Source organism: Sphaeramia orbicularis, chromosome 13 (assembly GCF_902148855.1).
Source record: "Sphaeramia orbicularis chromosome 13, fSphaOr1.1, whole genome shotgun sequence".
Lineage (NCBI taxonomy): Eukaryota > Metazoa > Chordata > Actinopteri > Kurtiformes > Apogonidae > Sphaeramia > Sphaeramia orbicularis.
Window position 1 is genome coordinate 30,729,983 of NC_043969.1, and position 27,347 is coordinate 30,757,329.

The 27,347-nt window shown below is 38.8% G+C and overlaps 2 protein-coding genes across 11 annotated transcripts in view; both read left to right on the forward strand.

Annotated features, from left to right (window-relative positions):
* On the forward strand, positions 1–22,732 carry picalmb (phosphatidylinositol binding clathrin assembly protein b). Of its 10 annotated transcripts, none has more exons than XM_030151659.1 (24): positions 2–553; positions 6,729–6,871; positions 6,962–7,037; positions 7,122–7,224; positions 8,652–8,745; positions 8,907–9,018; positions 9,122–9,228; positions 9,333–9,374; positions 9,911–9,922; positions 12,616–12,701; positions 12,844–12,967; positions 13,071–13,204; positions 14,391–14,491; positions 14,655–14,807; positions 15,204–15,287; positions 15,623–15,715; positions 15,879–15,989; positions 18,312–18,428; positions 18,520–18,550; positions 18,660–18,759; positions 18,911–18,970; positions 20,385–20,489; positions 20,859–20,964; positions 21,308–22,732. In XM_030151659.1, exons 1-23 carry the CDS (start codon positions 424–426, stop codon positions 20,949–20,951), a joined length of 2,211 nt encoding a protein of 736 aa, XP_030007519.1. In that variant the 5' UTR covers positions 2–423; the 3' UTR covers positions 20,952–20,964; positions 21,308–22,732. The 10 variants fall into 10 exon arrangements, with proteins under 10 accessions (XP_030007523.1, XP_030007519.1, XP_030007518.1 ...); XM_030151658.1 differs by lacking the exon at positions 9,911–9,922 and adding an exon at positions 10,033–10,056; XM_030151663.1 differs by lacking the exons at positions 9,911–9,922; positions 15,623–15,715 and adding an exon at positions 10,033–10,056 and having other exon boundaries at positions 1–553.
* A 3,087-nt stretch (positions 22,733–25,819) lies between these two features.
* sytl2b (synaptotagmin-like 2b) overlaps positions 25,820–27,347 on the forward strand; it is a 28,214-nt gene continuing 26,686 nt past the window's right edge. Inside the window, exons 1-2 of the mRNA XM_030153004.1 lie at positions 25,820–25,947; positions 26,670–26,851. Coding sequence (XP_030008864.1) covers positions 26,751–26,851 — 101 coding nt within the window. The 5' untranslated portion in view covers positions 25,820–25,947; positions 26,670–26,750. The remainder of the gene's footprint in view (positions 25,948–26,669; positions 26,852–27,347) is intronic.

A 27,347-nucleotide genomic window follows, 5' to 3' on the forward strand; every position in this document is an offset into this window, starting at 1 on the left:
GCGGCGGCGGCGACGACTGGCGGAGCGGCGGAGGCAGCAGGCAGGAGGAAGAAGCAGGGATCCGGGATGAGAGCGAGGCAGACAGCCGGGTCGGATGAGTCAGCGACAGCCAGTGGACCTTACACACACCTGCATCCCTGAAATCTGACCGATCCAGACGAGAACAGAGACTCAATTGAACATTTTTTGATGTGTTGTTGTTGTTGTCAGATTCCGCTTCTCCGTTTTCCGCCCTCCAACGGTCCGCGTCTGCCATAGCCTAGTTCTGATTTTTTAAAATTTCCATCAAGGTGGGGGAAAAAGAGGGGGGGCAAGGTTGCGGGGGAGGTGGATGGTTTATTTTATTTATTTTTTTTAACATCTCCTCTACGAACATACCGAAGCGTAAATTTTTAAAGTCTTTGTTGCATCCAGTGAGCGAAGATGTCGGGGCAGAGCATTACGGACCGGATCACCGCAGCCCAGCACAGTGTAACGGGATCCGCCGTGTCGAAAACAGTATGCAAGGCCACCACGCACGAAGTAATGGGCCCGAAAAAGAAACACTTGGATTGTGAGTATTTAACAACCGGTACATGTGTTAAATCACGGCAGGCTCTCCATAGAAAACACCGCTGAAAGTGTGTGAGTTATGGCGATGATGGAGCTACCAGGCCGCAAAGCCTCAGGACAAGCTACATGCTAACTGCCTATAACTAGCTACCAAACAGATTATACTACAGTAAAAACTAGGACAGGTCTTGGTTAAGAGGCTGTTGAGAATGTAACTGGGTTTTTAGTAATTTTTCATTGCAGTTTTGGTAATAGCTAGCTGTGGTTTTGTTCAGTCCGCAAAGCCTGTGTTAGCTTACCCATTGACTGTTAGCTTCAGTGATTAGCCTACATAGCAACAAATCAGTGCATATACACATTAAAGAGTCTAATGGATATATGATGGTGTTTACACAGACATAGAGGTAGATTAATTAGAGAGAGACAGGCCCAGATTTAACATCCACATCTTTATCCACTGGAAGGCTTGTATTCCAGTTTCTTCTCCCATCATGATGCACCTGCAGCAGCACAAGTGTCTGTTTCATCACAGTCAGAAATATGATCCATGCTCATAGTTGGGGTCATGGGATGCTTCAGACCCAGTGAGGTGACACCATAAGGGCACAAGTCAGTGTAGTTTTGTGGATGAGGTTTGTGATGGTAAGATGATGCTCAAAGGCTTTTATTTCAGGCACCAGGAGGATGGAGCATAGTATCTCCTCCAGTACTTTATGAACAAAGCTGTACAATAACACACTCTGATGCACTCCTATACATTTGGAGTTTTTCTGCATATCGATCTGCGCTTGTAAATGCATGATAACAGTAATGAAAGTGGTTTTATGAAGCTGTGGATCATCATAAGAGTGTAGTAACAGTCTGAGGGGAGGTGCATTCTGTAACTGTATTACATTTCAGGCTCCAGGCCCATTATACCTGTCTGTGTCTGTGGTGAGTTTCCTGTGAATGTTTGGCTTGGCAGTGGAGTTGCAGGTTTGACACCTGTTGTGTGGCTCAGCCTGACTCCCCTGAGGTGAGATGAGTGAAAGTTGGCAGAGTGAGGCCCTCTCTTGGCTCATCCCAGCTCAGCCAGGAGTCCAATGTGACTGATTTGTCGGTCAGCCTGCATGTGGATAGAAAGTAATAACATGCTGTACTTAAAGAAGGCTGATTGGTGGGGTGGAGACAAGCAACAACAGGTCAGTGTTTAGATGGATCATGTTATCTCTATGTCCTAGTCTGAAGCAATTCATATTAGCTACTTCATAAAATATAATTTTTGATCATGCTGGTCCTATATTAAGGATTGAAACAAAAATTTCAAGGAGAGACAAACAAGGAATCGCTGAAACAAAAGCCTCTTTTCAGAAGTTAAGAGAAAACTGTGTCATTGTGTGAAAAATATATGATTAGGACAGGGCAGCATCTGAAACTTGATATTTCAACATTAATCCACCTGACCTCCATATGAACTTATTAACAAACACTTTCCTTAACTGAAAATGACACAATAAATCCAGACTAATACAGAGAAGGCTGAGCAATAGTTACACATGTTTATTATTAATCAAATATAATCTATCAACTCAAAACATATTGACATTTTTGACATGTTGACATTGATCAGATATTGTGTTATGTCAAAGTAACACAGAAGTATAATTTATTTCAGATATTTATCACCATTTATTTTATTTTAGTATTTGATTTTGGACGATATGAGACATCTTTTCACAGGTGGCAGCGACCCATACATATAAATATATATATATATATATATATATATATATATATATATATATATATATATATATATATATATAAATAAAAGGTTTTTTCCTAAATTTATGTCTTTGTATGTTCTGTTCATTCAAAGATAATGTGATATACAGGACAATGATACAGAAAGATTTGTATTCTTTTTTTTTTGTAATGAAGATTTCTATGTTAAGGGATAAATAAGTAACAAATAAAAACAAAATAAAGTAATAGAGAGTAGGCCTAAATGTCACTTTAAATATCAGTATCACCTAATAATTTTGCAGTTGGTGAACCCATTCCTCCATTTGACTCATGGATTTATAAAATGGCAATAGCAATGATTATTATTTATATTTTATTTTTTTAAGCTCTGAACAGCAATGCGATATGGGAAAAAAAAAAAAAATTCAATGTTTTGGATCATATGTAGGCTAATTTTAATATAGACATATGGACTTTATTGATAAATTGATTATTTTGTGGCAATATGAACCAAAGATAACAATACTCTTTCTTTACTAAAACTATGAGCCATATATGACCTAATCAAAGTCATAGGTCTCTACAAGAATAATCTTAATTTCACAATTTTCAGGAAGCAAAACCACAATTAATTGAATAGATATTGATTTTGCCTATCAATCAATCAACACATATTTAATAGTATCATAAAACAGTTAAAAAACTATTTTTTGAAGCAGAACTGTTTGTTACACACAATGCAGAAACATTATGCATTTTTCTGGATATAGCATATTGCCCATTAGTAAATATTTAACAGATTTAAACGTGACAGTGCTGTTCGAGCATCCTCCTCCCCCACATTTCTCCTCCTCCTCCTCGTCTCTGCTCGTCTCCTCTCTGTCATCTTCGTCGTCTTCGGGCAGTTCAGCCACCCATGCTAACTGCTGCTTCTCTGGAAGGTTATCCTGTCCTACTTAGAGTCCCCCGCCTTTTGAAAAAGTCAAATATAGGACAGAAAGGGAGGCCCAATTACCCCATCAGTCTGATCACAGCTGTGAATGGCAGGGTCATTAGCACCACTGGCTCACATGCTGTCGTTCAACTAGCACATGGATGTAGGATGAACATATGAGCAGCGAAAGGAGTGAGGAGGAAGTGGGGCAGGACATGTGTGGTTAGCATCTTCTGAGCTGAGCAGCATATTGATCTTCACAGTGAATGTTCTGATTGCATCGACTCATTTAGCTCAGTTTTTCTGTTGTGTTTGAGAACATTGTGGGTAATCATATATTTACATCTCAGGTATTTTGTACAGACTTTTTCATTGTCAGCACAGCAGAAGATGTTTGTCTAAGCGAGAAGTGGTCATGATGCATCAATTTGTGTTCTGAGTTTTAATTAATTGAGTGACCTTGTGTCTAAAACATTTTGAAGCAGGAATGAGGTTCAACACACGTTGCTGCAGCTTTTGGGATTTGTCAATACCCTGTTACAAATTATTAGATTAAACACATTACACATATGTGACCTGCTGTGGAGGACATGAGGATGAGTCATATCAGCCTGTTTTGGCTCTAACCTAAAAACAGAATTTTGGGCATCTGTTGTAGCTTTACTTTTTGTGTCTCCACAGCAGGTGTTTGTTTGCCTACCAGCTCAACTTGAGGCAGTGTGTCAGAAACAAACCGTCAGTTCGGAAATTAAGACAGTTTAAGATCACACAGTAAGGCTGTGTCCTACATGACCAGAATCCTTTACCACAATTCAGGTCATTTCTAGAGGGGCACAATAGCTGAATCATAATCACAATAGAGAGCTGGAGTCCCGCCCCTTTGGTTGTGCCCTCTGGGATCTTATTCTAGAAAAAAAAAACATTTATTACAGTAAAAAGCCAAGTTAGACAAGTTGTTTTTTCAATCTTCTTTGAATTATGCCATCATTTACACGTGCATGTGTTAGCCATAATCATGTGACCACTGACAGATGAAGTAATAATAATGATGATCATCTCCATACATTGGCACCCTCCAGTGTGTGGTGTATATTAGGCAGCAAGTCAGCATTTAGACCTCAAGTTAATTTATTGTATCAGAGCTCTCTTTAAGTGAACTGGTGAGCCTCCTGGCTCTATTTATTCTGGGGAACTTGTTAATACATTCCTTAAGAGGATTACTGTGTTCCCATTGATACTAATCAATCAAAAGTCCTGTGAAATTTAAGTAATCAGAGGTGAGTGAGCACTTCAAAGGTTGTACGAAGTCAGATCCATGATCCGTGACTATGGACTCCTTAGACTCATATGCCCTGGCAGCTACTAATGGACTTTTTCTGGACCCAAAACAAATAAAACCGGAAGGACATTTGTATTTATTTTTACTAAGTTGCTATGATGATGTATTTACTTGTCCATTCCAAATAAATATATAATAATAATTGGGTTTTTTGGGGTTTTTTTTTGTTTTTTTTAAGTTAATTTATTGAAAGCAGCAAAATGGGCAAAGGTAAGGATCTGAGAGGCTTTAACAAGGGCCAAACTGAGATGATCACATGCTTGGGTCAATTCATATCCAGACGGCAGGTCATGTTGGATGTTCCTGGTCTAAGGAAGGATGGCTGCATCTCAGCCCAACCACACATCTGTGGGAACATAATATCATTACCACCAGTCTAGCATCCCAACATCTGGACTCCACAAGATCTCTGAAGGTGTGCTGCGGTATGTGGCACCGAGACATAAGCAGTACATCCTTTAAATCCATCGGGCATCCGTGGATCAGATTTGTTTGTCCAGTACATCCCACAGATATTCAGTTGGACTGATAATATTACAAAAACTCAAAATGGAAAACTGAATTGTTGATCATTAAAACAGTTTTAGTAGGGTACTAACCACAGCACACTGGGAACATTCAACATGACCTGCAGTCTGGAGATGCTCTGACCCAGTCATTACGACATCACCGTGACAAGTCTCTCAGATCCTGCTTCCAACCCATCAGCATCAAGGATTAAATGGTCACTTGTTGCCTAATGTACACCACCTGCTGAACGGTGCCAGTGTAAGAAGATAATCAACTTTATTCAGGTGTCACCTGTCAGAATGGTCATAATGTTATGGCTGATCAGTGCATGATGTTTTTCAGTTTAAAAGATAATTTTACAAGTCAAGGAAGTAGCAGTTTTTGGTAAAACTTAAAATACCAGACTGTGAAAATACATGAATAGAAAGATGACACACCCAGAAGTCGCAGAGGTGATGTCATTGTAACTGTCTCTGTGATCTGTTCAGAGCTGTAGAGGATGTCTCTGCAGCTTCAACATGACCAGAATGTTTTGATTTCCTTTTCTTTTAATACTTTTTAATCTCACTGTCAAATATTGAGGTAAAATGTGCCAAGGTAGCAGGTGTTTTAGTGTTGATGATGTGTATCATGTGCAGGGGGACATACAGTCCATTGAACTGTTTAACAAAGCTAGATGTTTCTTGACTATCTTTACCACAATTCATGACTTAACACTAGGGATGCACTGACACCAGTATCGGATATCAGTGCGGTACTGAGTGCATGTACTTCTATTCGTACTCATAAACATTTTCTGATACAACCACACCGATACCACTTTTTGCCAGTATGACTTTCACCTCATAGTGCGGCAGGTACATGGCCGAGGAGTAATGTCAGCAGTGTGGAGATTTTTCAAAATAAACAACGGTGACAAAAGTAACAGTGACTGCAAGTTACGTTAACGTCACAGACAGATATGGACAGAGCGTATTGTCCGTCCTCTGCGTACGTTCTGTACTTAATTCTGTCAGTTTTCCGGGAGCTAGCAGATGCGTACCCCGAGACATATAAAGATCAACAAAGATCATACAAAGATCATTATATTATTTTCTATATAAGGCTCTGTGCGTACACAGATGGAGAAGCAGTACCATTGGGAACCGTGGAGGTAGTGGATCTTTTCAAGGAGTGGCTGTGTTAGTTCGTGAAAAACTCCTGACATATTTATGGCAACTACCCTCATCAATATCAACATTAGTATCCACATTAGTATTACCTCCTCTGTCATCATCATGTTTGTTATTATGTACCTTCTACTTCTCAAAAAACTTTACACTTGTTTATGGTATTTGGTGAATATGGTTAATTGAGAGTGTTGCCCTCTGGTGGATTGATTTAGAAACACTCATTCTAACGCATTAAATGTCAGTAGCAGTGCTTTGTTGATGACAATGACAATAAAGCACATTTTCAAAAGTAACTAAGAACTGTAATGGTATTACAAGTATTATTATAAGTACTTATATTGGTACTTGGTATCGGCAAGTAATCAAATGTAAGTACTTGTACTTGGTCTGGAAAAAAGTGGTATCGGTGCATCCCTATTACAAATGTATGACTGCTTTATGTTGATCAGCTAAACCTACTGAGCAGTACCTTATGGACATTTTGCTTATGTTTTAGATTTGATCCACTGCACCAACGAGATGAACGTGAACATTCCTCAACTGGCTGATTCGCTGTTTGAAAGAACCACCAACACCAGCTGGGTGGTTGTGTTTAAGTCGCTCATCACCACACACCATCTCATGGTCTATGGCAACGAGGTGAGCACGTCTGAACTATGATTAACCCTGTGTTAAATAAACCACAGCAGATAATTGACCTAAATGAGTGTGTTGTTTTTCCTCCCGCAGCGTTTCGTCCAGTATTTGGCTTCCAGGAATACACTATTCAACCTCAGTAATTTTTTGGACAAAAGTGGGCTACAAGGTAACAGACTTTTTCCCTCTTGTTGTTAAGTCACATTAAACAAATGATGTTTATTCACGATTCTGCTGCCTTTCTTTTCCTCAGGATATGACATGTCAACATTTATCAGGAGGTATAGTCGATACCTGAATGAGAAAGCTGTTTCATACAGACAGGTTGCCTTTGACTTCACAAAAGTTAAGCGAGGGTAAGCATTTTGTTTGTATAATATCACAATGCCAGTTTTTCCTGACCATTATAAGGCTTAGAAAATCAATGTAGAGAGCATTAAAACCAGCTTAATGACTTTGCCCAGTGGCAGTTGGTTTCCCTTGGACTTATTTAGCAAGTTTTGTTTTTAAGGTTTTTTGGATGTTGCTTATTCATCATGTCTATTTTTTTCCACATTTTTTTATACACAGATGTGGTAAAAGTGCAGGGCTTTAAATCAGTTTGTGGAGGGCTTAAGTGCTGTGATGGCTTTGTTATTATTTGGCCAAATAGATGGGGTGTTTTTGCACATGTTTAAACCTATATTATCACAGTGTTTTGAAAAGAATCATGCAACAAATTTGTTTTTTGAGTAAATCCACATGCAACCCTAATTCTATGAATAATAATCCCTTACTTTCTTACCCTTCAAAAACTTATGATATACTATATATAACTATATAACTGATATAGTATTTTTTCCCTCAACACAATGGTTTAGAAATTGAAGCAGTTTGTGAGATAACAGGTTCTGCACCTAAGCCTCGTAATGACCCTGTAATCATCCTATAACTTGGGAAATTATGTATTGTTTTATTGATAAACACAGTATTTTCTTGCATAAGGAGCCCTATTCTGTTCCCTTGTGCACCTGAAGGCCTTTACATACTGGGGTTTGGACGAATAAACTTGAAAGTGCAAAATACTCACCCATAAACATTTTGCAGCAACACTTTTTACACCAATAGTGATGCAAGTTGGCAGCAGTAGTGACACTTCACCTGTGTGTGTGCTCTCTGTTGCTTTGTGTCTATGTCCAGTGTCCAGGTAAAGAGACACACAATCTAACTGGACTTGATTTTTCTGACTTGTTGCTGTTCTGATAGTCTAGTTTTTTACCAATGCTGCTGCACACATTATCCTTCATTTTCTTTATCATTTGTGTGTTTCATTGTTAGCATGTCCAGGCCCATCATTATTATTGTCAAACGATATCCATTTCACCCAAATGCATGGTTGATGCCTTTATTCACCTTGAAAAACTCGAACAAATCAGCTTTATTCTGAAAAAAACGCTTCTTTTTTCACCTCATTACATTGGTGTTCTTTGTTGTACTACTCTTGGCATTTACAGTTTTGGCAAAAAATAAATGTCAGGAAAGTGTCCCCAGTGTATAAAGACCTGAAGTCTCCCACAAACTTATGGAAAACTGTGATGATCTAATAAAAAAACTAAATATCTCTTTTTAAATCTGATTAAATGAAGAGTCTGCTTTTATATTTCAGTGTAAAAGAAATGGGCCATTTAAGGTAGTTTATCATTTTTCCGAGCTGCCCAGCTTGCTTATTTGTCTCTTCCTTTACTCCATCTTCCCCTTCTCCTCAACGCCGTCTTCTGCTCCGACTCCCCATGTGTCCATGCAGAGTGGACGGCGTAATGAGGACCATGAATACAGAGAAGCTGCTCAAGACTATCCCCATTATTCAGAACCAGATGGATGCCCTCCTCGATTTCAATGTGAGTTTAAGGTGAAACCTCCCGTAGCTTTACCGCTCGCCGCAGTAAGATTGCACTGGAGCTGCTGCATGTCGACACCAGAGTGAGATACAGGCTTTGTTGAGAGGCCGTAAGATAAATGTCAAGCATATGTGCAAACCGGACTGATTGCTTTCCCCCAGGTCAATGCCAATGAGCTGACTAATGGAGTCATCAATGCAGCTTTCATGCTCCTCTTCAAAGACTCCATCAGGCTCTTCGCTGCTTATAATGAAGGCATCATCAACCTGCTCGGTAAGACCTTCAAGGATCACTTCCCTTCCAAACCCTTGTCTTCAGTTCATTTTTGCATATTTTTCAATCCATGTCTATGTTCAATAATTTCCCCTATAAACAGAGAAATACTTTGACATGAAGAAGACTCAGTGTAAAGAGGGCCTGGATATTTATAAGAAGTTTCTTACTCGAATGACCCGGATATCAGAGTTCCTCAAAGTAGCAGAGGTGACTAAATGTTTGTCTTTTTTTTTTATGCACATATGATATTCTACAGGATTGATTGGTGTGTGTATTTTTTCGCACAAACGTTTTTTTTTTCTGCCTAACAGCAAGTGGGCATCGACCGAGGAGACATTCCTGACCTTTCGCAGGTAAGCATTGACACCTGACAGCGATGTAACACGGCAGGATATCAGCTCTCAGTATTCGTCTTTTTCTCTTACGTCTAACTGCTCTTTCTCATCAGCATCGTCTTTGTCTGATGAAAATATACAATCGTACACACCACACAGAGACCTTTAAACTCAGACACTTTGCATGGTTTCCTTCTTAAGTGCATGTAGCCAGAGGATAGTCCTCTTCTCTTGTTTCTTCCTTTTCTTCTTCCTCCTTCTCTTTCTTCCTCTTCCTTACCTCCACTTCTTCTGTGTATGCTTACCTACTTCTTCTCCTACTTCTTACAGTAAATAAAGGTGTTAATTCACATTAATTGCACTCGGTTTTCCCACACAGTGACAGTTAGATGTTGGTTTTCTTATTCACTGTTATTTGCACATGCGTGTGTTTGTGCTATCAGGCCTGTAAGGACTACAAATATCACCCCCTCAAACAGCAGCTGAAATGCATTTCCCCTCTGACTGTCACCACCTTTATATTCTGTATTTTCCCCCCTATCTTTCCACTTTAGTTCACAGTTTGTGTAAGTACTATCATTTCACTCTTCTTCTTCTATGTGTGTGACTTGCCTCAGTGTTGTCTTTTTGCATGCCTCTGCTCTGACTCTGTCTCCTAAATCGTGGTGAAAAACAGTTGAAGGAAAAAACACTGGCTGTGGTAAATTCTGTTCACTTTGGTCACATTGAGGTGTAAACCAAGTGTAGGGGTGGGGGATAGGTTGAGATTGTGTCATGGTCGATCTAACAGAAATCCAGAATCGTTGAGGTTGACTTACCCCTGCTTCTAAACTTTACGTAATAACATAAAGTTACAATAGTATTGTAAATTAGTGCTCAATAATTCAATAGAGATGCATAGATGGAAGATGATTGACAAATGTCAGATTAAAGCTTAGAAACTGAAAAGTGCATGTTGGCAAATCATTTTTTAAATCAACTTTTACAGAATATTTTTAGAATTTGTATATATATATATATTTTAAGTTACAAATTATAATTCCTAATTAAATCTTCAACCCAGGTAACCAAAAATAATGAACTATAATGGAAATAGAAGTGTTTTTTTGTCATGGACTGACCAACAGTTTTTTCAGGGCTGATAGTGATACTGATTATTAGAAGGGATGCACCAATTACAAATTGTTGGCTGATATCGATAATTAAACTGACATTTGGGCTGATATCCAATGTCACTTGCTGTTTCTTTATTCAGTTTTTGTTGTTTTTTATCCCCCTAATTAGAGAAATCTTCTTCATACATAGAATAGTAGTGACTATTTAAAAGTTGGTCTATATAGTATCAGTACTGCAAACTATTAATAGCAGGGGGAAGTCATGTACCAGAACACAAAACCAGGAACAAATCAACACTATGTATCCACAGACTGTATCATTCGCTTAATAAATTGTAAAGCTTATTGTTTATACATATCTGTAATATGGGATCATCAAGTTTTTGTTTCATAGCTGGTGATTTTCAAAATAACATAATCTTCACATGCTATGTCAGCTGATAGTTTACATTATACAGGGTTCCTGTGGGGTCTTAAAAAGTCTTAAAAGTCTTGAATTTCCAAATCTGCATTTAATGCCTTAAAAAAAGACTTTAAATGTCTTAAATTTGATATGGTAGGTCTTAAGTTATGTTGCCATAAACTTGTTGGCTGTGTTGTGTTTAAATGTGTCTGGAAAATTTCCAAGCTGCAAAGAAAGTAACATTAGTCCACTCAGTTCCACCCGTTCCAACCCAACAATTTATATTGAAATTAGGAACCAGTGATCACCTACTTTGCAAAAAATTCAGCCCAACACACGTGCAGCTGTTAGTCATTCCTGCACCATCTGAGAAAGCTGACTTTGGGAACTTTAATGGCAGCTTAAAGGCTAAAAGTAAGCATAGGGAAGTGCAAATGTAAAAATGCCAGGTTGGAGAAAAGATCATTCTGGACCTGGTTGACACAAGTTGAGTTGAACGTGTTTGAAGTTCGCTCCACCTTGTGCAAGAAATCAATTCAACTCGAAACGATAGGAATCAAGGCATTAGAGTAAATAAATACATTTTCCTAAACTCTAGAAGTCAAGAATTTTTGCCAGTATGGCTGTGAAATAAGCTGTGAAATGGGCATTACATTCTGTTCTAAGTAGTCTTAAGAAGGTCTTAAAAAGTCTTAAATTTACCTTGTAGAAACCAGTAGGAACCCTGATTATAGCTCTGTTAGGTTAGCTCTGTCTGTATATAGAAAACAGCTTCAGTAAAACCACAAGTCACCTCCATTTTTTGTACAGTTTATGTTGTCAAGAACTGCACTAAAGATCTGTTTGGAAACGTTCAAACAAGGTCAGAACTGTCACAGTTTAGTCCAAACCGTGGATCAAAAAAAAAATAAAAATAAAACAAATATAATAACATCACATAACTGAATAATATAAAACTCATCATAAATAATCAAACTCATCTGTGTAGAAGGAATGCTGCAGTTTTATTATCCAACTCCTTTCCTTTTCATTTAGAGCTGTGTTCAGTGGTGAAAACACCAACAGTGCTTCTAGTTTTTGTCACTTTGTCATTTTCTTTTGACTCAAAGTTGCTTCTTAGTTGTTCTTAACCCATCCCTTTATTTTCTCATGCTTTGGTCAAATGAATCTTGTTTAGTTATTATTATTTCAGACCTCATAGTGGTGACTATAAAAGAGAACATAGCTTTTTTTTTAAAATTTAATTCATTGGATAAAAATGTGAATATCAGATGCAAACAAATGGGTTGTGATTATGATTAAATCCATCATGATATGATCTTCTGACCATGTCGCCCACCCCTAAACCAGTGTAGCTCATCTACTGTCAGATAGCTGCCTGCCCCGTTGTGCTTAGACACAGTCAGTTCAACAATGGCCAGGTTGTTGAAAGTGCTGTGGTGCGGTATGTCATTCCACACAGATGTTACTCTCATCCAAAGTAGCTTTTTTTGGCTGAAATGAGCTCAGTGGTCAGTGGTGGGTAACTAATAGTCCAAAACTGATGTGCAGCGCATTTGGAGCAAAATTAAACCTCCCAATTTGAGTAATAAATTGGCTTTCTACACCTGGAGTTTTATGGTGTGTAGTGTTTTCTGTCCGAGCTTGGTTACCCACCGCTGTTCTTTATAGTCTCCATGTCCATGCAGATTTCATTTTCTATGTACCAACAGCATGCTGACACTGTCTTCTGTCACCACAGGCTCCCAGTAGCCTTCTTGAAGCTCTGGAGCAGCACTTGGCCTCTTTAGAGGGCAAAAAGGTTAAAGACTCCACCGCAGCGAGCAGGTACATTGGTCCTCACATCACCTGAATTTCAGATCTGAATTCCTCTCAGTTTTTCCTCGAATCCTTTCTGTTGTTTCACCAAGAGTTATTAGATTGGTAATAGCTTCATCCGGGCTTCAGTTTGAATTTTTCTGTCCTCCAGGGCCAGCACTCTGTCAAACGCTGTTTCATCACTGGCGAGTACGGGAATGTCTTTCACTAAAGTGGATGAGCGAGAGAAGCAGGCAGCTCTCGAAGAGGAGCAGGCCCGACTCAAAGCTCTGAAGGTTGCTTTGTTGTTCAAAACAAACACTCAGCATGCATCAGACAGACATCTTTGCAGAGTTTTTGTCACTTGTTTGTTGTAATTGGGCTGGCCTGTTCACTCAGGAACAAAGGCTGAAGGAACTTTCCAAGAGGCCCTCATTTGCCACCACTGATACATCACCGATCTCCACCACTGGGGGCACTATCAGCACAGCACCGGCCATCGACCTTTTCTCTACACCCAGCTGCTCTAATGGGTACTGCATAAATCTACAATGTGCTACTCGTTAGAGATATTGGAACAAAAGATACAGATTACACTCTTTTGTCACATTTTCAATCCCTTCACAGCTAAAAGTATTAATCAGCTGAACTTTTGAATTTTCTTTAAAGCAGAAATGCCAAGTATTTGCATCTTATGTATGGATGTTTCAGTTTTTGAATATTGTTTGATGAAGCAAAATGTAAAAGAAAGGAAAGTTGCCTCCCACTTCATTATTTTACTTGTAGATTTCTGACATGTTAAAGACAAAACAGTTATAATTAGTTGCAACTAGCACTGATAAGTTGATGAAAATATTGTCACAATTGCAAAATTGTCAATTAAGTGGAACATTTAGATCAGGGATGCCAAACATGGGGCTCGTGGGCCTAAACTAGACCACCAAAGGGTCCAATGTGGCCCATGGGATAAATTTGCAAGGTGCAAAAATTATACTGAGGATATTAACAACCAAGGGTGTCGAACCTGTTTTAGTTCAGGGGTCACATACAGCCCAGTGTGATCACAAGTGGAACAGGCAAGTAAAATAATAACATAACTTAAAATGATGAAACTCCAAATATGTCTTTTTTTTGTTTGTTTTATTGTGAAAGAAGTAAAATTACATAATGAAAATGTTTAAATTTGCAAATGTTCCTTTCACAAAAAATAAGAATAAGAAAAATAGGTGCAATTTCAGCAATTTTATGCCTGTTATTAAATGTTTTGTGCTTTTGTAGATCCACTGTTATTTTTAAGTTGTGATGCACATGTATAAATAAAAAGCAGAGGCAGAACATTGTAAAAAGTTGCACTTTTACTTTTTTTGCGCTAAAACATAGAGAACAATGTAGTTATTACTTATAGGTTATTCTGCTATTATTTTACTGGTCCTGCCCGATTGAGATCAAATTGGCTCCTGAACAAAAATGAGTTTGACAGCCCTGATGTAGATCAACAGAGCTGCTATTTTATTTGGTAAAGCTATTTTTGTACAGACCCTAGCAAAAGTCCCACCATTTTTTTCTTTAAATGACTATGAAAAAAGAGCATTCCCACTCCGATTGTGACTCGTATAACAATTGCAGTATCTGTTAAAATAATTACAACAGGTATTTTTGTTGTCATACATTCACCCCAGTTTTTGTTGAAATGCTTCTGTGCGTCTTTTCCATTTGCAGTGCAGTGAAGATGGAGAGTGACCTCTTTGACCTACAGTCAACTTTCCAGCCTTCCGTCCAGTCGGGCTCCACGGGGCTTCCGGTGGCCACAGCTTGGGCAGGTACAATGCTTCCCACTCGATACCTTCAACCAGTCTCTCTGTGTTTTCTGGACTATGGTGACTTGTTCTGCATGCTCTCCTTCTCTTTGTTGTTGTCTGACTCTGATGCCCACCTCTTCCTCTCCACTCTCTCTGTCTTTCTGTCTTTTCTCTGCCTGCGTAGATCCTTTCACCTCTACTGAAGCTGGAGATGATTCCATGCCAAACCTTAACCCTTTCCTCTCAAAACTCGTTGTCGATGCCACTCACTTACCTGTCGTGTCTTCAGACGGTGTTAGCTTTTCCTCTAGGACATCTGGTCATGAAATGTTTGGTGGTAATGACTCATTTTGTTTCTCCTCTAAAGTCCTGTCACTCATTTCTCCGTAGTCACTTGTTAGCATGACTAGCTGCATGTTAAATGTGCTGCTGTAGTTTGACTGTTGATAAAATGTCTGTGCTAATGCATTTATTATCTTTCTCCCTTTATCTGTCTATACTATTCTCATACCAAGCTTGATTTACATTGTTTTTTAAGTAAGAACAGCAGCTTAATTTATTCTCGCACATCAGCCAAAATCCTCCATGTCGCTCTACACAGGCCATCCACTCTTTTGTTTTATGGTTACCTTCCATCCTCTCTTATAATGAACAGTTTGGTGATATGTTATAGACTCTTTTGATTTGAAATACTTTTGTTCTTCTTTTACCAACACTATTTTTGATTCTCCAGATCGTTACAATCCCTTTATTGACACAAACTCAACAGTTTCAGCCAATTACAAACGCACAGTGCGGATAGAGCACTCCATCTCAGGTACTATGATGGCTCACCATCTCCGCCTATGTTTCTGGCAAACATAGGCTCCTATTCAATACCCATGGACCCTTATTTTGATATTAATGGTATGACTATGGACGTAAACTAATTTTAAACCCTTCTTCTGGGTCACTTTTCTGCTTTTATCCCTCTAAAACTCTTAAACTGAAGTGTTATACATGATAGCTGTCTACTTTCTGCCTGTATTACTGTCATTTCCCACCTGGCTCTCTCTGATCTGGCCTTGAAATGCCTTTTCCTTTTGGTCTCTTTCTTGCTCTCTCTTCCTGTCTCTTTTTGTCTTGCACTTCCTGCTTCCTGTGGCGTATCAGACTCCTTCTGTGGTCCAGTGTCCATTGCCCAGCATCTCCCACACCAGGCTCCTTTCCCCACTGAGCCCTCTACTGTAGCAGGTCTATTCAGAGGTAGAGTACTGAAGGCACTCTCAGGCATATTCAGCTGTAGATAAATGATAGTTTCCATCCTGTAGAAGAAGCAGTGCCATTCAGGTTTCCAGTGATCAGTCAAAACATCTGACCAGTGCACTGTTTTCATGAGCAATACCTTTCCTTCTTCATCTTTCTAAAGGATACTCAACGCCACAGCCTCCACCCCAACAGTCGGCAGGGGGACTCCAAGTGGACTTTGAGTCTGTGTTTGGAGCCAAAGCCTCAGGCAGCAACAGCCTCAATTCTGACGGTGAGAGTCCTTTGCATTTCTGCTGCACATGCAAAACCTCCATTCTTAATTTCTGTGTTTAAAGTGTAACTTTTCTCATGTTCTACATCTAACTCCATCCACTGTATGATTCTGAAACATGAGAAAGAGGCTGAAATTGTGCATAACAGTGTCTCAATGTCCAGGTTTAGATGTGAGACAAGAGTAGTTCAGGGACATCTGTTTGATGTCAAATCATAAGACACTCCTGCAGAATCATTTGAGGGTCTGACAGACTTATTTTTGTACTGGATTTACCACCTAATAAAGGCCCATCTAAAAATCAGTATCCATTTACACTGAACAAAAATATAAATGTGACACTTGTGTTTTTGCTCCCATTTTTCATGAGCTGAACTCAAAGATCTAAAACTTTTTCTGTGTACACACAAGGTTTATTTCTCTCAAATATTGTTCACAAATCTGTCTAAATTTGTGTGAGTGAACACTTCTTTGCTGAGATAATCCATCCACCTCACAGGTGTGGCATATCAAGATGCTGATTAGACAGCATGATTTTTGCACAGGTGTGCCTTAGGCTGGTCACAATAAAAGACCACTCCAAAATGTGCAGTTTTATCACACAACACAATGCCACAGGTGTCACAAGTTTTGAGGGAATATGCAATTGGCATGTTAACTTCAGGAATGTCCACCAGAGCTTTTGCCTGTGAATTGAATGTTCATTTCTCTACCATAAGCCATCTCCAAAGGTGTTTCAGAGAATTCATGAAGAAGACTGCGTGAGGAAAATGGTGGTCACACCAAATACTGACTGGTTTTCTGACCCCCCTGGACCACCCAATACAGAAAAAGTGCACATTTTAGAGTGGCCTTTTACTGTGGCCAGCCTAAGTCACACCTGTGCAATAATCCTGCTGTCTAATCAGCATCTTGATATGCCACACCTGTGAGCTGGACAGATTATCTCATCAAAGGACAAAGGACAAGTGCTCACTAACACAGATTTAGACAAATTTATGAACAGTATTTGAGAGAAATAGGCCTTTTGTGTTTATAGAAAAAGTTTTAGATTGTTGAGTTCAGCTCATGAAAAATGGGAGGAAAAACAAGTGTTGCATTTATATTTTTGTTCAGTGTACATTGTACACTTGTGTTTTTGCCCTATTTTCTTGTCATCATATCTTGGGGAGCTGAAGCCCTGAAGTGCTCTTACACCTAACAGAGTTCCCTGACAGAAAGACCAATTCTGCTGCATGTGTTGTTATGTCACTACAGTGTTTTATACATAATTTAGGATTTAAATTGACTAACATATTAGCCAGTAAAAGCAGATGTTTTACACCATGACATGGGTGGGAAGTTGAGCCATTTTCACCTCCAGTACAGTTGAACCATGGGATTCTGTTTACAGCTCAAAAACATGTTCTTTATTATCACGTTAATGAAAATACCGGGCTGTAGTTTGCACATGACTTGCAAAACTGTTTTCCATATTTGGTATAAAACTGAAATGAACAGAAGTTGTTCAGCTGAGAAAATAAGTTGTGCATGAACGATTTAAGAAAAGAGAATATAATATCTGAAATCATTCCTCAGATGCTCAAAACACTCTGGAACCTAGTGTGGCATTTACCTCGTAGACAGACGTAATAGATGAGATGCTGAGGACATGCCCCAAAGTCATGATGTTAGGTGCATGCTAAGTATGTTGTTTGTGTCCATTATCTGTGTTGAGACTTACACAGCTAAAACACCTGCACCAGTGGGCCCTAACATAGAAGTCGCCAGTGCTTATGAGCAGACTGTTGTCGTCTCTGCCCTATTTTTACTACAGACTCAGTAGTCGCCAGTGGCCCGAAAGTGCAGAATGTCATTTTCTCCTTGTGTCTGACCACAGCTGATAGGAAACACAGCTCAAATCATGTTTTTTTGTTGTTTTTTAAAACAAGCAGTAAACAAACAAATAAATAAATGAATTAATGTTATCTAGTCTTGTAACTTATGTTATTGAATCCCAAGTTCTATGACACAGTGATATCCAACTAAAATTCCCATGTGAGAATGGATTTGCTTGAGCAGCAGTGTGCATTGTTTTGCCCTTTTATAATATTTGTGGAAATTTTTTGCATTATCTCACCCTGCCAGCAGAAATTGACCATAACTAAATAAGAGACTGTCTATTTTAACATGTGAATACAGATTGCAGCAGTGACCATCAGAGCAGCTTTGTATTTTTTAGCTGTTGTTGTACAGTACAGCAAATACTTAAAAATTCATGCAATCGCAGATGCTTTTATTATTATCTCTTGTGAGTCACACTCGCGTTCTGTGTCTTGTTAGATATTACTGGGGGCATCCTGAAACCGACTCTTGCCGGCTCCAACCAGCCGTCCAATCAGCTGCCAGAGAAGCTGGTGTCAGACGACCTTGACTCCTCCCTGGCTAACCTTGTCGGCAGTAAGTTTTACACCACATGTGACCTGAGCTACTTTAAACACATACACATAAATGCACGGGGTGATTTTTGTGCTATCTGCTTTCCTTTCAGATCTTGGTATTGGAAATGGCACAATGAAAAAGTAAGTGATGGCTGAGCTGAGCGCCGTTCTGTAGTACACGAGCAGCCGCAGCTTTGTGCTTTCAGGGCAGTTACAAGCTGGTGCTAACATCAACTGTCTTAATCTGCAGTGACATCCACTGGAGCCAGCCGGGGGAGAAGAGGATGACCGGCGGCACCAACTGGCAGCCCAAAGCAGCGCCGACCACAACCTGGAACCCCGTTTCCATGGTGATCCACACAGAGCTTATACTGTAGTGCTCATTATAGGCACTGCTATTGCTGTGCTGTCTGTTAACTTGTACTGTCAAATACCTGTGGCTAATGTGTCTTACTGTTGTTGGTGTTATAAATTGCAACCGGTTTATTTTTGTCTCTGCAGCCACCATCAATCATGGCCTTCCCTGCCACCACACCCACAGGCATGATGGGATATGGCATGGTCAGTATTACAGCAAATATAGTTCATACGTGGATTCCAATTTAACATAAAAATAGTGTATGAGGAGGTTTATATTCACACAGAAAGAGCTGTGTAGGAGAGAGAAGGCCAGATACATATATAGGTTGAATTACATTTCTCTTCCTTTAAAGTATGTTTTAACATGGCATGTGTTTCTAGATAAAAAAAAATAGGCCAGAGTTGTACGTGAATCAATCATTAAGAAGAAAACACTTGGTTTTTTTTTTTTTTTTTTTACCAACTCGTGTCATTTAGAGAGTTAGTTAAATACTGTAAAACTAGATCAGTTTTTCTGTTTCAAATATGATTAGTTTGTTTATAAAAATAACATTATTGTATGTTTTCACTTAATTATTTGTTTTAGAAATGAAAAAGAGAAAATACAAATATTTTTTCATAGCAACAGGTACTGGTACACAGTTAGATTATTATGTAGTGCATCAGATTACCATAACAAACTGGAAGCACTCGGAGAGCGCAGACCTCCGCCAAGGCTGATCAGTGGCCCCCCCCCCCCCCCCCCCGTGGGCCCCCCCACCCCCAATCACCACCAAAATTTAATCATTTCTTCCTTATCCCATTTCCAACAAACCCTGAAAATTTCATCCAAATCTGTCCATAACTTTTTGAGTTATGTTGCACATTAACGGACAGACAAACAAACAGACAGACAAACAAACAAACAAACCCTGGCAAAAACATAACCTCCTTGGCGGAGGTAATAAAAGGCTGTATGTGTAAAATACAGACAGTTTTCTTGGAGTTCGTTGCCCATGATGGGCATATAACAACATTCCTTATATATAATCTAAAGAATAAAATATCTAAAAGTTGTAGTTTAAGTATCCATATCAAAACAATTAAAAGTCTAAATCACTAAAATCACCATTATCTGACACAACAAGGAGGCAAAGAACAAGTTATTAATCAGACAGATGTGTTGCTGTGACTTGCTTTTTTTCACGTTGTTCACTCTCAGGAAAGAAATAAATTGAAATTTGCTGAATGCCGATGCTTTAAAGAGTCGGCAAAAAATGAACAGCGTGAACTTTTTCTATTGGGTCTGTGCACTGTCGCTAGGCAGGTTGAGTGAGGGCCGACCAATCAGAAGTCAGCCAGTATAGACCGTTTGAGACAGAGGCTGAGCTGTAAGCTTTGACGCAGAAACTAGAATGAGAACAATAACAAAAGTAAATAGTGAGTCATGCAAATTATGGGAAATGAAAACGTCCTTTTTTAATAAGCGAGTAGTGAGGTCAGAAGCTCAATGCCAAGTGTTTCTACTCATATCATCTTTGGGTTTGTCACTGTTTTCTGAGGTTTTACAGGGAAAATTATAGCTGTATAACTGTAACTCTATATCTTTGTCTTTTTTCGGCGCGTCATGCTGCAGCCTCCACAAATGGGCTCCATGGGGATGATGAATCCACCCACCATGATGTACACCCAACCTGTGATGCGGCCACCCAACCCCTTTGGCTCTGTGTCTAGTGCTCAGGTGGGTGCACAGCAGAGTGACTACTGCACATTGTCAGTAACTATTTACGTAATTATCAGGTTGAGTAAACAGGTATATCCATTGTGCCGTGATGTGTACCATAGTTAGTCACTGTGTAAGCTTTGTTGTAAGTGTGAATACTGTGATGATGACAGTTTAAACAATGGACCCTTCACTCTCTGAGCAGAAAGGGACGAACTGTGAATCATCTTCCTCGTTATGACTCCCTGTTTCTCCCAAACAGCTCCTCTTATTAACCCTTCTCTCATACATCACAGCTGCTTCAGACTAATCTCATACCTCCTCCAGTGTTTGTGCTGACTCTTAGTTCTCCTCTGGTCCTCCTTCCTGTATTTCTTCCTGAAATAGCCTTCCGCAGCCTCTAGTCCTTCCAGCCAGAGTCCTCTCCGAGCCCCTGGACAGGACCCGTTTGCACACCTCTCTCTCAAGGATTTCTTGTAGAGCATCTCTTTAGGTACAGCATGCTCTTTGCTTGCAGATGCACCTGTTGCATCACATGCCCACTGCTAATGCCCTGTTGTTTCTTCATGATCTCTTGCCATATGCATACTCGGTGTCTTCTCCATTTGATTAAATGCTATATGCATTGTTCTCATTTTTTTCATCTTGGTCTTCATTGTTTCAATTTTATTTTTTGCTCGCTTTGAAGGATTTCCATTGCTCATGACTCATGCTTCTATTTTATTCTTCTGCTTCGTCATGCCATTTTACTCAAGCTGAATTAACTATTTATTGAAATGATATTTATTATAAATGTGTATTACGTTTCCTCATTATTCCTGTTGCCCCTCTTGCAGATGCAGTTCATGTAATTTGAAGGAAGTGTCTCTCAGAAGATGAAGCACTTAGCAGCAAAGCTTTGTCCTCGTTGCAGTCTAACTCTTCAGAGAAACATTCACACACACCCAAATACAGACATGTCAAGAACACAATGGTGCAACGACTGTCAGAAACCATGGTAACCATGTCCAAATGACGTTTGGCGATAGCTCACACCCATTATTCTGTAACTTGTCCGAGACGTCGAGTGATGCTGCTGTCTAACCCCCCTAAGAGGATTCCTTATCCATTTTACAGTGTAATCTGTAAAGATAGTTATGGGTGCTGAGAAACTTTGATGTTATGTATTTGGAAATACTGTGGCTGGATGTAAGGTCTTGATGTTCAGCTGGGAGGGGGAGGTGGACGTGGGCAGAGGAAAATGAGAGCGTGGTCCTTCCCTTTCTTGATCCGATCATCAGTCATCTATTCCCTACAGTTATTTAACTGTCACTAAGTAGTGATGCTAATGACGTTTACACCTGTTTAGTTTATGTCTTTTTTACCGTGTTTACAGTAGACATTCCTTGTGTGTTGTTTGTATTTATTTATGATTATTGGTTTAAGATTGGGGAAAAAATATTGTAAAATCTACAGTACATTGAACACCTGTGGGAGTGCTTCAGCATTAAACAAGGATCTCAGACTATCATTGAGAGGTAGAGTAAAAATAGCTATTATATAATTAAAGTACACCTATTAAGCGGAATGATAGAGCACTAAATATTCTCCGAGTTTTGTGTTAAGAAAATTTTTTACTAGATGAAAGATTTCACAATCTCCGTTGTACTTACAGTGCAGGGGTTAGAGTTTGAGTCAGTTAACAGTATATAGTCAATTCTGTGCCTAGGGTTTTTGCAATGGAACAGTTTTCTGTCTAGTTGAACAACACTTCATCCACAAATCGGAGGCATCGCACTGGGTGGTGGGCTCCATTTGCTTTAAGCTTGGCATGCCATTGACTCACTGACCGTATTCAAGGCTGCCTTTACTCTGAATGTGAAAGAGTTGTCTTCATGTTGCACACATCTTTCCACACTGCAGTTGGGGGTGAGAGGACAGAGTGTGTCTGCTTGCAGGTTAGCTGTTGCTGTGCTATCAAGAAAGGGTCACAGATTTGGTGTAAATTAATTGTATAAAAGATCCAGAGGACCAGGGTGGAGCTGAGGAGCACTGTTGATCGGTGCTCTGTGTATATAAAAACTGACTGTTCTTTGAGTGCAAAAAGTGAAAGATGTATGAAATATGAAAGCAATTCAATCAAATTTGACTCTACCTAAGTTTGATTCAGGATATTCTCTGCGTTTGTCTCCGCAGATATGTTCTTTATGTAATTAGAACGTGTAGCAGACAATGACTGAAGTCTTTTCTTTCTTTTACAAATAAAGAGCAGCTTCCACAAACTGTTGTGCAGTTGTGTTTTTTCTGTCAAGTTAACTATTACAATATTTGGACGGCCATGATTCAGGAGGTAGAGCAGGTCATCCAATAACCAAAAGGTTGGTGGTTTGAATCCCACTCTGTCCTAGTCAGTCTGTTGTGTCCTTGGGCAAGACACTTCACCCTCTACCTCCAGTGTTACACTGGTGTACGGTGGTGGTTGGAGAGGCCATTTGTTATAAATTGGCAGCCACACTTCCGTCAGCCATCCCCAGGGCAGCTGTGGATGCAAACGTAGTTGACCACCACCAGAGTGTCGATGTGAAATGAATAATGGATCAATAATGTAAAGCGCTTTGGGTGCCTTGAAAAACGCTATAGGAATCTAATCCATTATTATTAATAAAACAGATGAAATAACTATTAACACTAATATACAATGAAAGTAGATTATGTAATATAATCCTAAGGGTAATGTTTCATTTAACTTTGAATTTTTAGTTGACCTCAGGTCAGATTTATTTCATATTCAGGTTAACACACAGTCAACGCAGTGTAATGTTATGGACAAGAAGAACCAATCAACTCACTATTCACCATGTTAGAAAAGTATAAAAATACAGTATTTGAGGGAAAAAAGGTAGAAATGTAAAGAGCAATATCACTAGATTTACTGTGACTGGAGCTGAAAAGGAGAGTTACTTATCTCCAAAAAAACAAAAGCCAAGAACTCATGGTCAAGGGTCACAAATTGGGAAAGCAGCAAAACAAACTGCACAAAAACCACAGAAAGAGGTAAAGCCAAAAAAGGGCCCTTTGAGGGGTTCAAAAAGGTCCACTGAGTCTATCATGAGTGTGAATATCAACAAGATCAGTGTAAGTGAATAATAAAGTGACATTAGAGGTGATAAAGTTGTAAGACAGTATGAGGTTTAGTGCAGTGTCAGCTATGGACAGTTTTATTATGTTTATGTAACAATAATAATACTCATGTAAGCAGTGTTTTTCTGCTATAGCTCAGTAAAAAAAAAAAAAGGAGAGAAACTGCTTTAGTGACACATTCTTCTTCTCAAACACAGATAATCTCATTTAATTCTCTAATAAAACCAATTTAACAGCTCACACAACTGAGACCAGAACTAGTCCCTGTTGAAAGGGATCACAAATCAGGACCTGAGAACTGGGATATGATCCAGTCACACCGGTGTATCCTGTAACTGGTATCAACACAAACAGTTAGAATTAGTTACAGATAGCTTTTATCTGGATATAGAGATGAGTTTCACACAATGGAAATATTACTTTACAAAAAAGACACCAGGGTCATTCACAAATACTTCCCTTTTATGTTGTCTCTTATTTTATGGGTCAATATAACTGAGGGACTTTTTGAGTTACCTTTACAATGTCACACAGTTGGCAGGTATAGTTGACATTTTTGCTGTTTTCAGGCCTAAAATCAACATAATTGTACACCAAATGGCATTTTTACAGAAAGATTCTCCTAAATATCATATATAGGATTGAGTAAAATTGAAACTGAAAGTTATTTATAAAGATATTGTAGTAACAGTGTTGGCATAAAAGTGTGATAAATACGCACTTGACTCACACACTACATGATATTAAATAACTAAGAAAAAGGAGAGAACATATCTTGGAGTCTTTCCAGTGTTTTCTTCAGGATGAAATGACATCATGTGGAGCAGGTCATGTGATTTGGAATTAACACACTTCCTTGAGAGGTGTTTTTGTAATGAGTAACTTAGTTGAAAGTGACACAGATATAATTTGTTATTTTCCATATAAAATTTGATATATTGCCAAAAAATAAATATCTGTCATGATTATCTCAAAAAAGAACACAATCAAAACAAGTTTTGAATAAGCTCATTTTATTATTGTTTTAGCTAATTAGAAGGTGATTGTTATTAAATTCGGACGGTTAGCTGACATTTTAGTACATCTAGTCTTTTTTTTTTTTCTTTTTTTTTTTTTAATTAATAAGTGATTGTTTCCATAATTAAATAATTTTGGAATTTTCAAAGACATGATCATAGTGAACATAAAAAACATTGTTTTTTTTGTTTTGTTTTGTTTTTTTCAACTTTTAATAAAGATGTATGCAAGATACTGTATATCCCATGGACTTCAAAAGTCCCTCAACTATATACTGACCCTTATTTTATCTGTTTCTAACACTAGTCTATGAGTAAAATGGCTCCAGAATAAAAGCAGAGAAACTTTACCAAGTCTGAGTCGCTAAAAGAGAACAATTAAGTTCAAAATGTTAGTTGGTGGTAGTTTACAAGATACAGTCCCTGAACAAAATGTTAAATTAGGAGAATTAATGGGTTTTACTCTAATATAATGTTTGTCTGAGAGTTACTTTAAAACACTGTCTGCACTTTACAGTACATTACAGTGCGTTACATTAAAGTACATTACCTTACATTCACTTTACAGGTTCTTTCTAGTGGAAGGGTAGAATAGAATAGAATAGAATAGAATAGAATAGAATAGAATAGAATAGAATAGAATAGAATAGAACTTTATCGTCATTGTTATGCTATATTATTATGACACACACACACACACACACAGACACATTATGTGTGAAATATCACTTTATCACATTGAAAACATCAGCTAACCTGCACTTTTGTCATTTGTTTTGCAAGTTATCTTATTAAAGTATGTAAAATTTTGCGCATTTAATCTCTGAGGCAGATAATTTCTCACAAAAATTGCAGACCAGAGTAATTTAGAGGCATCCGAGCCTGTGAAACAGAAAGGAAACACCATTTTAACTCCTGTTTGGTCCTGTTCACACCCTTTTCTCAAACACAGATATGAACCTGTGGGAACTGGGGACACCTGCTGGTCACTACATGTTACTGCATCCCAGATGGCTCAACACGCCCTGTCATTAATTTCACAGACTAAACGCTGCATTTCCTGTCATAAGGGTGCGTGAAATCCTCAAATAAGAATACATTAACAGCATGGCGAAGACACACTTTAAATGCTCGGCTCCCTGCAGCCTGGTGTGGATGCATGTTAGTGCAGATCCTTCAGGTCCTTCCCATCCTCACACTGGTCCGCCCTCCTCCTCCTGTCAGAGGAGTCCAGAGCCTGCAGCACATCCTCAGCCACGAAAAAGCTCCGACTGTGTCAACCTCTGCCGAGTTGGCCTCACACTGCCACAGCTGGATGGAGGTTTTAGGTGTTCTTTAAGGTAGGAAACATCTCACATTCTTCAAAATCAACCAAAAGGTGCCTTAAGTTGTCTGCAGCTACAAGTCTGAGCAATATAAAGTCATTAAAAGTTGGGTTTACGTTTTTATATTCAGCCTTTTCTATCAAAATGTTGTAGAAATGCTTCAAAATTTTAAAGAAAAAACTTAAATATGGCATGTATCCAACTATATTTCAATTCTGTTTTGTTCCACTACAGTTTAACAGAACTCTGATCATGGTTTTATGGTTTATTTACTCGTATTAAAAGACAAAAGTGCATCCAAGGTACTACCATATGCTTCACTTTTATCTTCTGAAGCTGCAAAATACTTAAATACTGTAAAGCTCCTACTTATTTTTTTTGCTCCAGTGTTTGACAAATGTAGGATTTTGGCTTAAAAACAATCTGTCTTGTATGTTAAATGCTGTCCTTTGTGCACTTATCTTTATTTGAGACCAGAGCCTGAGATGAACTCTTGCCTCTTATGCAAACATTTACAATCAGAAGCCACTTGTATGGAAGACACTGTTTTGTTTCATTCATTCATTTCACTCAATTTAACAGCGGCTCACCTAAAAAAAAAAATAAAAAAAAAACTATATGATTGTGAGGGTGTGTTTTGGTGGAAAAGCACAGTTTTGGCTCCACTTTTCTCAGCAAAGCAAAAGACATCAAGTTCAATTCAATCCACATGATGTGCCTGATACTGATAGACACAGCTGGTGTTTTTTTTTGTTTTGTTTTGTTTTTTTCTTGTCATTGAGTGTTTCCACACCTGCCCACTGAGAGGAAAAGGAACCATGATTGATCTGAGCCACCTGACCGAGGAGGAGCACGGGGTCATCATGACGGTGATGAGGAGGGATGCTAAGCTGAAGAAGTGTGAGGAGGAGAGAATCAGGTACGAACACACGTCTCTGATTTCAAAAACGTCACTTTCTGATATTTTTTTATGCTTTACAAAAGATTTTCATGTTGTAAACACTAACTGTCCAGCTCTACATATGTTTTGTGCAACATTAAAGCTAATGTTATGTTATTAAACTAATGCCATTTTAGAATTCCCAAGTCCTCCAAAGCTTATTTTATGAGAAGAGGCCTTTGTGGGATGGTAAACATGCTGGTCAAAATGATACTTGTCTGGTCATAATAGAATAACACAATAACAGCTTGGCCGGATACAGACGTTGCCTCTATTGCTAAGAAACCTCAATGTGAGATGAGCAATTAGATTAGAGCCAAGTTGAACTCCACACATGAGAGAGGCTCATGCTGGTCGGACAGACAGGAATAGAAACCCTCAGAGGCACAAAGATGAGAGACGCCTCACCTGAGCGCCATGACAACACACTCCATCTACACATGCTGACTCTGTACAGTAAAAGTCAAACTAAGAG

Coding starts and splice junctions, on each gene's coding strand:
- picalmb (XM_030151658.1), top strand. CDS start 424: ATGTCGGGGCAGAGCATTACGGACCGGATCACCGCAGCCCAGCACAGT. Junction 7,038..7,121: donor GGACAAAAGTGGGCTACAAG/GTAACAGACTTT, acceptor TCTTTTCCTCAG/GATATGACATGTCAACATTT. Junction 10,057..12,615: donor AGGAAAAAACACTGGCTGTG/GTAAATTCTGTT, acceptor CTGTCACCACAG/GCTCCCAGTAGCCTTCTTGA.